This window comes from Chaetodon trifascialis, chromosome 3 (genome assembly GCF_039877785.1).
Source record: "Chaetodon trifascialis isolate fChaTrf1 chromosome 3, fChaTrf1.hap1, whole genome shotgun sequence".
Lineage (NCBI taxonomy): Eukaryota > Metazoa > Chordata > Actinopteri > Chaetodontiformes > Chaetodontidae > Chaetodon > Chaetodon trifascialis.
Window position 1 is genome coordinate 31421547 of NC_092058.1, and position 12621 is coordinate 31434167.

The 12621-nt window shown below is 37.7% G+C and overlaps 1 protein-coding gene across 2 annotated transcripts in view; it reads left to right on the forward strand.

The window, feature by feature from the left end:
* The window catches only part of LOC139328600 (receptor-type tyrosine-protein phosphatase gamma-like), a 551152-nt gene that overhangs the window by 494549 nt on the left and 43982 nt on the right, over window positions 1-12621 (forward strand). For both annotated transcript variants that reach the window (XR_011602038.1, XM_070958423.1), the window contains exons 13-14: window positions 2714-2867; window positions 8350-8441. Coding sequence is in view for 1 of the 2 variants with exons in the window: in XM_070958423.1 (XP_070814524.1) it covers window positions 2714-2867; window positions 8350-8441 (246 nt within the window). In the remaining variant the exon portion in view is untranslated. The remainder of the gene's footprint in view (window positions 1-2713; window positions 2868-8349; window positions 8442-12621) is intronic.

Genomic DNA, 12621 nt, shown 5'->3' on the forward strand with positions numbered 1-12621 from the left:
TTTCACAGGTTTGACAACCAATGGACCAATTACAGCCTTGTAGCTATGGCTAGTCTTGTTGGTGTTGTGTTGGTCTGCATTTGCTATTGTAAATGGCAATGTTAGAAGTATTTGCATGAGAGGGAGGGTCTGGCAAGAAAGTCAGCAAGTTGGGAACACTGTCTGTTCATATTAAATACTTTGACAGTAGAAAAAAGTTGCCAGGCCCTAAATGTGCCTCTGCTTGCAGCCAAGATCAGAAATGAGAATGTTTTCTTCATACAGACCTAGTTAGTTCCACCCATTAAAAAAGGTGACAAAAATGTCTATAAAAGGGTAACAAGCTCAGAACATAGCTGTACGGGCCATTTTAAGTCAATTACAGAAAAAACTCTAAAGTCTACGTATATGATATAATATATGAATGTAATAATATATATGGAATAGTTAGCAGTTAGTGTCAAGCAGGACCAAAGTGGTAGTTGTAACCACAATCCAAACTCCACGTACAACCATGATGCATGGCAACGTGGGAGATAAGAACATGCAAAGGCTCTGGGGGAAGAAGCTAAAAGAGTAACACGTGTTAATGGGACATGAATGCATACATATGGACAGAGAGGGGAGAAGAGAGGAGCTCAGTGTATCATGGGAAGTCCCCCAGCAGTCTAGACCTATAGCAGCATAACAAAGGTATTGTCCAAGGCAAGCCTGAGCAAGCCTTAACTATCAACTAGTGGAAAGTTTTAAGCCTACTGAAGCCTACTGAAATGTAGAGTGGATATCTGCACCCCAGACCGAGACTGAAAGATCGTTCCACAGGAGAGGAGCTTGATAGCTGAAGGCTCTGGCTCAGATTCTGCTTTTGGAAACCTTCAGAACCATAAGTAAGCCTGCATTCTGGGATGGGAGTCTTCCAGTGGTGCAATAGAGTACTACGAGCAAAAAACTGCAGACTAGAAACTACCAGTGCAGCTCCATTCTTTCAACAACTCTAAAAGTGTCAAAAGGTATTTACAAAAATGTCAGACTGTTCCTTTAAAGAGGATGGGACATAATAAGCATTCAAGGCTAATATATTGTACATTATTGAAATCCTGCAGGCTTTGTGATGATAAAGTGTGTGATTGGTCTCACTCTTTGTATAAACAGAATTAAACTAGCTGGACTGACTTTGGTCACCTTTGTGAAGTCTGAGATGCTTCCTTCTGTTGCGGTCAAAAGTTCTTGAACCCACAAATCACCGCTTGTTGCTATACTTGGGGTTCAAGCCATCAATGAAGCAGAACCACACTGTGATTGGGCTTCTTTAAGATTATGATCTTAAAGATTCCTGTTATTGTTATCGTTATTGTTATTTTTCTGCCCCATTGGATCTAATTGTCGTGATGGATTTTCTTCCTTACTGAATTAAAAAAATAAATGAATAGAATTAACATGAATAGAATGCCAAAATGGGTATTTTTTTGGGCTTAGACACGTTTCTATTATAAATAAGCAAGATCGGTCAAAAAAAATGGCCGGCATCAACCAAAATAACTTTGCAAGGGACGGGGCATTGCAGGAAAATGATTATGAATCATTAATGATTTATCTATCATAAATCTGGGGACATATCTTCAGGCTGTGTTTGGGAATATGTCTACCAAAGCATTTTGAGCCAAGTATGAATTAAAATCTGAACTGCCATATCAATCAAATCACATATTTGCTCATAACTTTGCTTTTGAGAAATCATGATCAAACTCTCTGGAGACATCCTGTGCTATCTCTTGAATATTCCCACCATTTTTTGCTCAGATTCAATAAACTAGTGTGTGATTGATGTCACTTCTTGTTTTAACAAATGAGTTTGCTCACCTTTGTGAAGCCTGAAAGTGCCCATTAGCTGCTTGAAACTTTACTTCTGGCCAACTAAGCTGCATCCCTCTGCTGAAGGTTGAACCCGGAATTGCTGCTTGTGGCTATTTTTTATACATATATTTTTTTGGTCTCATAGTGATTAAGTGTACCCAAACGAATGCAATGGTCTATCTTGTAATGTGTAAAGCTGCCCTTTGAAATTTTAGATGTTTTAAGGACTCCATTTACCAGAAACTTGTCACAGTTGTTGGCATTCACCAGGTTATGGCTGCATTGACATACTGTAAATGCAGCTTGGCAGCACATAGTGATTGTTTCTTGGTGTGCACTAAAATTCTAGTTCCTCCAGTGGTAAAAGGAAACAACATATTAGGAACCGTGGGAGCTGTAATAAATATTTGTGATACATACACTATCAAATCTTAATAGATGGTAGTGATGCTATGCTGCTGGTGTACTTTTCAAGATTACTGGTTCTACAATGAGAGATAAGTGGTATAGGTTTTCATTTATTTGTCTTGTAATATGAAGGCCAATGTATAACAGACTGAACATTGACTATGTCTGATCTAAAACAACCATGGTATTACTAACACTAGCTCCATCATTCCTGCTCCCTTTCTTCCATCTTATTTGTAATAGTTAGTCTGTAGTTCTATGTTAATTCCACTCTAATCCAATCCTTATTTCTACATATAGTAAGAAATAGCACTGCTACCTGATTTTGCTCTTTTACCCTCCTCTACTCAATGGCATCCATCTCCTCCAACTTCTTCTCAGTCATATTCTCATTCTTTCTCTTCCCTCATGGCCTCTGCCTGTGGACAGTGGATTTGTTTACCTCATTAATTTCTTCCTCTTTTTCTACCAGACCGCCCCAGTGCAATGACCAACCTGACCCACCAGACAAGGCCTGGGTTTGGGGCGGGTCTGGGACGTGTGGAGTGGCTAGTACCTTTGCTGGTGGTTTCAGCTCTGACTTTCCTCTGCCTCTTTCTTCTGCTGGCTGTGCTCGTCTACTGGAGGTGGGTACAACACCACTTACTGCTTTTGAGTTAGACTTAGACTTTCTTTATTGTCATTCAGTAGACAGCAAGTGTATACAGAACAAAATTTCAATTGCAACAGGCTCAGCACAGGGTTGAAAATATTGAAAAAGTGTTTGGCTGCTCACACACCACAAATATTTCATCGTATTTCATCAAACAGAGAGGCGAATGCACATATACACAGGATCAGCCTGCATAGTGTTCCTGCTTTGTCATGGCTTGTAGACACAATTTGCTGCAATTCTCACCATTGGGGTGTGTGTACACAGAGTCTGACTGTTCCATTTGCATCTGTACTTCAAAGAGTTCTTAAAGAGTGAACTGGAGTTGCTGAATGCTAACAAACTAATCATTGCTATGGTAAAATTGCTGCCTAAAATAGTAAAATGTTCAAATGGTACTATGCTGACAGACGTAGGTATCAATTTATCATCATTAGTATGCTCCATCTTTTCATCTCATCAATAGCAATAAAAGAAATACTCTGAGAAAATACAGTTGCAGATGTTAGTGGAAAGAGGCTAGAGCAGAGGGCACGGCTGCTCTATATATAATCAAGGCTTTGGTTGACTGATTTTAACCTAATTTGGAGGCATGTTTAAATTTTTGCAAACAGTATTTTACATTAATTTACTGTTGATTGTGCCAGATGCCATTTTCATTTTACATGATGTTGGCAACTCTGATGGAATTCCAAGCTAATGGTGGTGCTGTGCAATACGCTGGCAAGTTTGAACAATATAGCTTCTTTTTCAGTTGTCATTTTGCATACCACTGATTACCACATCTGCACCAACACTCTTTAATCTCTTTAACTCTGGATTTAACCTTTGAATGTGGTCTCTTTCCTGTAGGTTTTTACACTATCAAAGAATCACCTACAGTAATAATACATATTTAGAATCTGCTTGTTCCAACACTTTTCAAGCATCACAACACTTGTGTAAAGTATTGAAACCAGAGATACCACATGACTCCATCAAATCAAAATATTCTACATATATTGTGCATCATTTTATACACATTTCCCCAAATGCAGTCTAAGAGATTTTATTCATTGTCAGTTCTAATTGGCTTGGCATCATTGAAGAGTATTAAAAAATGAATAGATAAATAGTGCACAGTTCTTATACTTATGTTTTCTAGTTTCTGAACTTGTAAATGGGGGATGATTATTACTCTTACACTGTAAATACAGGAGATGGGGTTCTATACTCATGCTGATTTTTTCAGCACGAGTATAGTATTATTTATTTATTATTGTTGTTTAATTTTTCCAGCACTACATACTCTTCCTGCACATCTTCATGGCAGGTTGAGAGGGACGGGTAGTTATTATTTTGAATTTGTCCTCTGAGTGATGTTTTCAGCGGATGCCAAATCTTTCATTGTGTTAAGCTTAATGAAGATTATTACCTGAAACCTCCAGGGTGGCCTATTATGAGGAGGAAAACAAGTTTTCAAGATAATTTCTAGCACACTTAATGATCTTTTTAGATATTCAAATCACACCCAAGAATGTGCTGCATTTATCTTTTCAGATATAATTTCCATTTCAGGCGAGAGACAAAACCAAATTCAGATATGATTTGAATACCTCATAAAAAAGTTTTCTATGAATGCTGTTAATCTAGCTTGTTAGGATTGATTAATATTTTCTGGCAATGAAACCAATTAGGAATAACACATGAAGAAACATTTGATACACACATGTAACATTTTCACCACTTTGTGGAATTTTGCCTCATTTAATTTACCTGGCATAGTTTTACCTTTTTTATTTGTTAGCTGAACGAAGGTGCTGTTTTCATACCTCAAGGGTCAGTGCTTGGACCCCTTCTCTTTTCAATATACACCACCGCACTTGGTGCAGTCATCCCCTTACATGGCTTCTCATACAATTCATATGCTGACGATACCCAGCTCCTCCTTTCGTTCCCACAAGACACTGTCTCGGAACATATATTGGCATGCCTCGCCCATATCTCGGCATGGATGAAGGAGTGTCACCTTCAGCTTAACCTGTCAAAGACTGAGCTTCTTGTCATCCCGGCTGGTCGCTCTATACAACAACAGATCAGTATTCAACTTGACTCAGCTCTGCTCACATCATTCCTTAATGCTTGCCTACAAAGAAAAAGACGAAATACCAAGCTCTTTACTGAAAACCTTCTTTCTTAAAAAAGTTCCCTCTATGCATTACTTCGTAGCACTGTCTCGTAGCACCTATGTCCAGTTGGACCAGAAAGTTTTGTTATGGCACTTACTCTTGTTGTTCTCTCCCATCTAGATGTATGCTTGTGATGTATGAAAATCTTATATGTACATCGCATTGGATAAAAGCATCTGCCAAATGACAAATTGTAACTGTCATTGTAACTATGACCTTGATGATAGTCCACATCTAATATTTATAATCACCTTAATGTCTCTGTATGAGTCAAAGATCTTTAATCACTGTGATAAATTGTTTCTTGTAGAAAAATATTCAGAGTCTGAGGCAGGCCTTGTCTTAAGCACAGTAGTCGTCTTTATAATGCTTTGGCATTATTGAGGCAGGTATTATTGTATTGCAGTGTGTTATTGTACATATCAGTGTGTATACGAACAAAGCACTCAACAGAGGATAATAAATGCTTTATGATCTAAATGATCTATCTTTATCATTTCTGTCCATATTATTAGAAATGATAAAACCTCAGCTTAGTGAAAACAATGATTTCAATATTGCCTTGAAACGATTATTTTTTTCTTTGGCATAAATTCACTGCATATTGGCCTTGATTTTGGTTCTCCATTAAAGCAATTACAGTAACAATAAATACATTGACAAAAGTGTTAATGTGTAAGTGATGCAGTATGTTTTTCTCTCTCTAATAAAATATAATTTGACACAGATTTTAAGGTTGCATATGCAAAATTTTCAGAGTTGCATATTGTATAGGCATGCATGCATATTATATTTGTGGTCTAACAGATCATACCAAAGAGCCTTTTATTTCAACAGCCTTCAGGTTTATTATTTGTACCTTCAAAGTTTTTCACCATAACCACTGCTTGACCAAAATACATTTTTGCTTTCAGACTTCTGATTGAGAACATTGGTATGCACTGTTGAGAAATTCTTCGTCACCCTCACACAAACACATAGAGGCCCATCAGGAGGTGCTGGGTGTGTGTTGCGGTATTTAATCCTAGAGAAAAGTTCAGGTCACAACCCAGTGTTCCACACACTCCACCAACACTGCAGTCCCATTGGCCTTCTAGCAGCAGTTGGTACCACCCCCATACTGTTGCGCTGCTGCGTACAGGTTTTTATGGGAAAGACGTAAATATAATCTTATCAATAAAAAAAAGAAAAGAAAAAGAATGCTGACCTTACATTGTAATTGTAACATGGTATTTACTGTAAATGCTGATTCTGCCTGATATCTGGGGACATTATGCTGCGCTCAGGTCATATGTACACATATGTACTTATTTCTTACCACATTAATTGCATTATTTTCTACATGGGGCTGGGAAAAATCTTTTATTAGTTTTGAGAGTGAGTCATCTGTAGCATAGAATACTGAAATGCTTGGCTTTGCTGCACTTACTATTCTTATTTATTCTTTGATTAGATATCTTTTAACATGTTTGTTTCATACTGTATACAATGGTCATATGCAGCTACTTGTGTTAAGATGTTGGACACTGACCAAGTTCAGATTATTTTGTGACATGAAAAATGGCAGGACAAAAAAAACAGGTATCATATTGGCACTGGCAATGAAAAACCACCAAGACCTACATAAGTATTATGTAGATCTATATAGTTTGTATTTCAAAGGTTTGGATTGGTTCTTCAAAACTGAAGAGTATCACTAAATATATGATCCAAAGTTCCAAAATCCCAAGTGTGAAAAAGACAATCAGAACCAAACAAAGTGAAGAACTGTGACTTCCTGTTGCTTTGTAAATAATTTCCTTGAACCTCAGCATGATTCTGTCAACTTTGTCCCCTGTGATTTCAATGCACCATGACACTAGCAGTCTCACACCGGGAAGTGGCTTTGGATTGACCTGTGTGTGTGTGTGTGTGTGTGTGTGTGTGTGTGTGTGTGTGTGTGTGTGTGTGTGTGTGTGTGTGTGTGTGTGTGTGTCAGAGAGAGGGAACAACCCCCCACATGCCTTGTTAGGCAAGCCGTCCTCCCTCCCTCTGTCTTCCCTCCTTCTGCCCCTCTGGCTATGCACTCCTCTCAGTTCATGTCAGCAGCAGCATGCAGCAGTTCTGCTCTCTCTCCTCTGCTTGTTCACCAGGATGAACGCTCTCTGCTCTTTGCTCTGTACCAAATACAGGTAGGGAGGGTCTGGACTGATGATGTAACTGTTGTTGTCAGTGGAAGTTGTAATAGTCGATGAAGAGAGTCCTTAGCTATAGTCAGCAAGTTTAGCTGTTGAATGTATGTCTGTATATAGCACAAGGCATATGGCAGGCCTTCTTTGCAAGACTTTTATGTGACTGAAGTGTATAGGTGTATTTTTGTGTCAAATGCACAAATAACAATATAAATGAGTGTATGCTTCCAATTGAAAAGAAAGCAGAGGACGACATCATAAAAAGAGCATTAGTAATGTTTCAGTATTTGTGGTCAGTAAAATTATTGCTGTTTCACTACTAATATGGAATATACAGTGTGTTGCATTCATGAATGATGTTTTCTCCTTGGTCCACACACACTGTGTGATATTTTCCCTAGCAACTCTTTCGATTCTATATTTTTTGTTCTGTAACTTCTTGGTGGACTGTAAGTATGTAAGAGTGGTAGCAGTGATATAATGCAGTCCTGTATTTATTTGGAAATCTGGTTACCATTGGTCCTCATCTAACAAGTCCATACTAAATTGACAACAACAACATTTTGCTTTTCAACATGACCCATGTGAGAGTTTTAAGTAGGTTAAGTAGGTGTGGGGTGCGATCTTTGTTGCTGCAGTAGCAATTCATACTTGATGGGCAGGGTCTATGCTTGGAGCATATTGAAGCTGAGGGATCATCCCCTCCAAGCAGAGGCAGAGAGTGATTTCATGCGTATCATTGGAATCTACATCCTCCCAAGAACAACAGTCAAGTTAGCATTAACAAATTAGGTAGAAAATGGAAAATTTGGAATGAATGAGTAGTGGTTGATTTAAAAATGGTTGGCATGCACAGTACAAACGCACTATTAAACAAGTGACAATGCACAATGGGTTCAGTGATACTGATGACTACAACAGATACAAACGTTTTATTCTCCAAATTCAGGTGCAGGATATGCCTTCTCTGTGTTTTGACCTCAAATGGGAACTCCAACATAGCCATGCCATGCATTAGTCACAAGAGCTTTTAAAACCGTCTGCTGATGGAAATAAAACACATCCTTAACATGTATCTATACATGTATCTATATCTCTTGCTCTCTCTTTCTGTCAGGCGGTGTTTCCAGACAGCCCATTTCTATGTAGAGGACAGCAGTTCACCCAGAGTGGTACCTAATGAGACAACTCCTGTTATCTCCATTCCAGGTAACAACCAACCACAGCATTCCTCACATTTATATCCTCATGCAACACTGCTGGCCTGATGTGTTGGTATACTTTGCAAGGGCAAAAGAGTTCAGACCTATCTGTTTGTTTGTTTGTTTGTTTGTTTGTTTGTTTGTTTGTTTGTTTGTTTGTTTGTTTGAGCACTGTTGCTGAATAAGTAAATTTTCTCCCTCAATATCTGCTGTTCCAACATCTGTCTTGGTGTAGTATTTCTGCCCAGTGTAAGTTAAGTGGTTATCCACTCAGACAGGTGGTAAGGAAAATTTAGCTCTGTTTGCGAAGTATGGTGTTAAGTAAGAATAATAATACACAACCCTGTAGTTACTGGTCCAGTGGTATGATTTCATAGTCTGCATAATAAAACCATACTCTTGTTGATATTTACCTTAACGCACAAATTAATTTTTAAAATGAATTTTTGAATTTGAATTTAAATTCAGGGTAGAAAGCAGAAAAACAAGGATATCGATACATGTGAAAATTGGCTTTATGTATGTAAAAACAATTATTATTACTACTAACAAAGACTGACTCAATGGCATCACAATAAAAAACCTAACAAAACATACAAAAACAAAACAGTGTACAAATAGTACAAAAGTATGCAGCATATTAATCAATCAAATAGAATTAGTACTGGCTGTCACCAGAAAGCAGCTGGTAAAAGTGGTGATCAATTTGAAATTGCATTTGGTTATGAAAGCCAATTCTAATTATAAATTCACTCAGCTAGCTGTAAGGAAAGTGGTACTTGCATAAGTTAAGCAGCTGATTTGGCTTGGTGGTGAAAAGGTACACAGATGAAGATTCAACATTTTTTTGTTCACTATGGAGTATCATCACCTTTACAGGCAACACTGAGCACCTGACCATCACTCAAACTTCTCTGAGATGAGTAACTGGTTTGTATGAATGAAGTTAAACAAGTTCATCTAACAAGTCCCCATACCTCTAAATAGCCCATCTAGAGAGCAAGTCATTGCTTTTTGTTTTACTTTGAAGGTGAGACATATAAAGAATAAATAAACAAAATGGAGACACTGAGATTTTTGGAATAGACTTTATACTGTTGGTGCCTCCAGTCCAAAAACATGACCTGTAGCAAACCTGTGTTGTGTCAGCAAGAACATTTAAGTGTGCGTGCGTGCGTGCGTGCGTGCGTGCGTGCGTGCGTGCTTGCGTGCGTGCGTGCGTGTGTGTGTGTGTGTATGTGTGTGTGTGTGTGTGTGTGTGTGTGTGTGTGTGTGTGTGTGTGTGTGTGTGTGTGTGCGTGTGCAAGAGAGAGAGCGAGAGACAGAGAGAGAGTGAGGAGATATATATACACACACACACACACACATATATATATATAGCTGCCACCAGCTCTTCTCCTCAAGTCCAGGATTTGGATCCAAATCCGCCAAATCAATAAAAAGCTTGTGGGCTCTCTTTACAATGGGCCTTGACTGAGCTCCTGTTTTGGAATCACCATCAATTTCACATCACTGTGGTATGATATGTTTTTTGAAGACTGAGGTTGCTTTACAGACTACAGAAGGTTAAAAATCAGTAAATAAGCCCCACTGCTCACATAACAGCCACATTGTAGACATCAGAGTCCACAGCAGCAGACAGGGATGTGCTGTATGACCATATGTTAGTTGTGTTAATTAGTTAGTTGTGCTCAGACCTAGAGCCTCGTACATCCCATAATCCTCTTTAAGACCTTCTGCTGCATTTAAAACCTGCCGACCAGCCAATTACTACAGAACCTTCCATCTGCATCAGTTCTGATTGTGTTGTTCTGTGTTCTGTTGATTATGTTAGTTGTTGCTATGTTGTTATGCTATATATAAGTGCAAAGCTAAATTGCTAGAGTACAGGGCTTGTAGTTTCATGCATTCGCAACATCTTTTTACAAGCTATGAACAGCTTTCACATTTTCCTCCCACTTAACCATCTTGGTTTCTGATAGGTAAAAATACAACAAATCTTCTGCATGGTTTAGACGAGATCCTTGATCTGCCAGAATCAAGCTGGAGGTATAAATATGTTATCCATTAGGTTTTGGTCGTTCAGCTGGACTCACAAACAGGACACTCAGGCAAGCATGTTGACAAAACAAAAGCAATCTTTTAATAACACAAAAGCAGATTCACAAAAACTGCAGGAGCAGGCTGATTTGTAATGAAAAAACACAGGAGAAGTACAAATTATTAAACTGATAAGAGACTGGGGGTGACATAAGTAAAACAGGCGGGAAAGCCAACAAGCCACTCTTAATCATCAATGTAGACAACCTGCCAACTGAAAAAGTTAAAACATGCTGACTTTATTCAGAGCCGCCCAAAGCTTTTAAAAAAAATAAAAGCTTTTTTTTTTCTTAATTTTTTTTTTTTTTTTCTTGGTGACCCACCAGTTGAGAATCACTGCTCTAAAAGGCAGAGTAATTATTAATGTGGATTTTCACAATTTTCTGAAGGATGAACATTTTCCTGAGAGAGTAACACCTATCTGATGACTGGAAGGAAAAAAATTAACCTGCGTTTTGTTGCATGTAACTCAAGTTGGAGCTCATCCTCTTGGTATTTCTGTTGCTTTGGGAGCATAACATTATCCTTGTTATGTTTATGTTTATGTTTATGTTTATGTTTATGTTTATGTTTATGTTTATGTTTATTGAGGATCCCCATTAGCCGACGCACAAACACCAGGCTAGTCTTCCTGGGGTCCTATTTAAAAAATACAATACAAACAACAATACACAACAATATACAAATTAATTATACAAATTACAAATTACCATCTAAAGACAGATCCACAGAGAAGAAAAGAAGAAAAAGAAAAGAAAGGAAAAAAAATAATAACAGTTTCCATAATGATATTCTATTAGCGCTCAAGTCTAAAAAATGAATTTACATATTTTTTGAATGCTTTTTTGTTAGAAATGGTCCTAATATTTAAAGGTAGAATGTTCCATAAAGAAATTGCTCTATAAACAACAGTGTTTTTCATTGAATTAGTTCTAGGTCTTGGTAATGTAAGTTGACACCGAGTTGAAGCTCTGGTACTGTAATGACGAACATCTGAATTACAACCAATCTGATTAGAGAAGGCAGTGGGGAGCCTGCTATGAATAATGTTTTGAATAAATAATAATAAACTAGTAGATAACCTATGAATCACCTTCAGCCAACTAAGACAAGAATGCATTCTGTCAACACTACATCTATAAGAACAATTAAGAACAAGTCTAGCTGCCCTATTTTGAGCAGTTTGTAATTTTATCAGCTCAGACTTGGGTGCAGACGCCCAGATAACTGAACAATAATCAAGATGACATAACACCAGTGTCTGTACTACCTGTCTACAAATTTCAGGAGTTAAATAGTGAGCACATTTCCTAACAGCAGCGATACTTCTACCCATCTTGGTGACAATCTGATTAATATGGTCAGACCACGAAAGTGTATTACTAATGGTAATTCCCAAAAGCCTGACTTTATCATCTTGTTTGATAGATTTTCCCAAGATTTGTAGGTCAAGTGTAGGATTTTTAGCTAGACTGTGATGTGTACCAAAAACAATACTTTTAGTTTTTGAAATATTCAAAACCAGTCTATTACTTGTAACCCAATCAGACACTGAATTAAAGTCCTTTGAGAGGACAGAGTTAAGTTCACCTATTGTAGGTGCGGAGGAATATAGTGTACTGTCATCAGCATATAATACCAAATTGGATTTTTTAATTACAAGTGGAAGATCATTTATGAAAATAGAAAATAAAAGAGGACCCAAACAACTACCTTGCGGCACCCCACAGCTTAAGCTTTTGCTGTTGGAAAGTGTACCATTTAAATATACACGCTGACTTCTGTTGTCTAAATAGCTTTCAAACCATGAGACAGCCATCGAACTAAAACCATAACATCTCAATTTATCAATCAGCAATTCATGGTCTATAAGATCAAAAGATCAAAAGCAAGCTCTTGTCAATTCCCATTAGCCAATCATCAGTCATTTTAACTAGTGCTGTACATGTGGACTGTCCAACTCTATAGCCATGTTGAGAAATATCCATCAAACTATTTGATGTAAAATAATCTTGAATCTGTTTGAATACAGTCTTTTCAAGCAGTTAGCACTTAGAATTGATAAAATTGTAATTGGTCTGCTATTC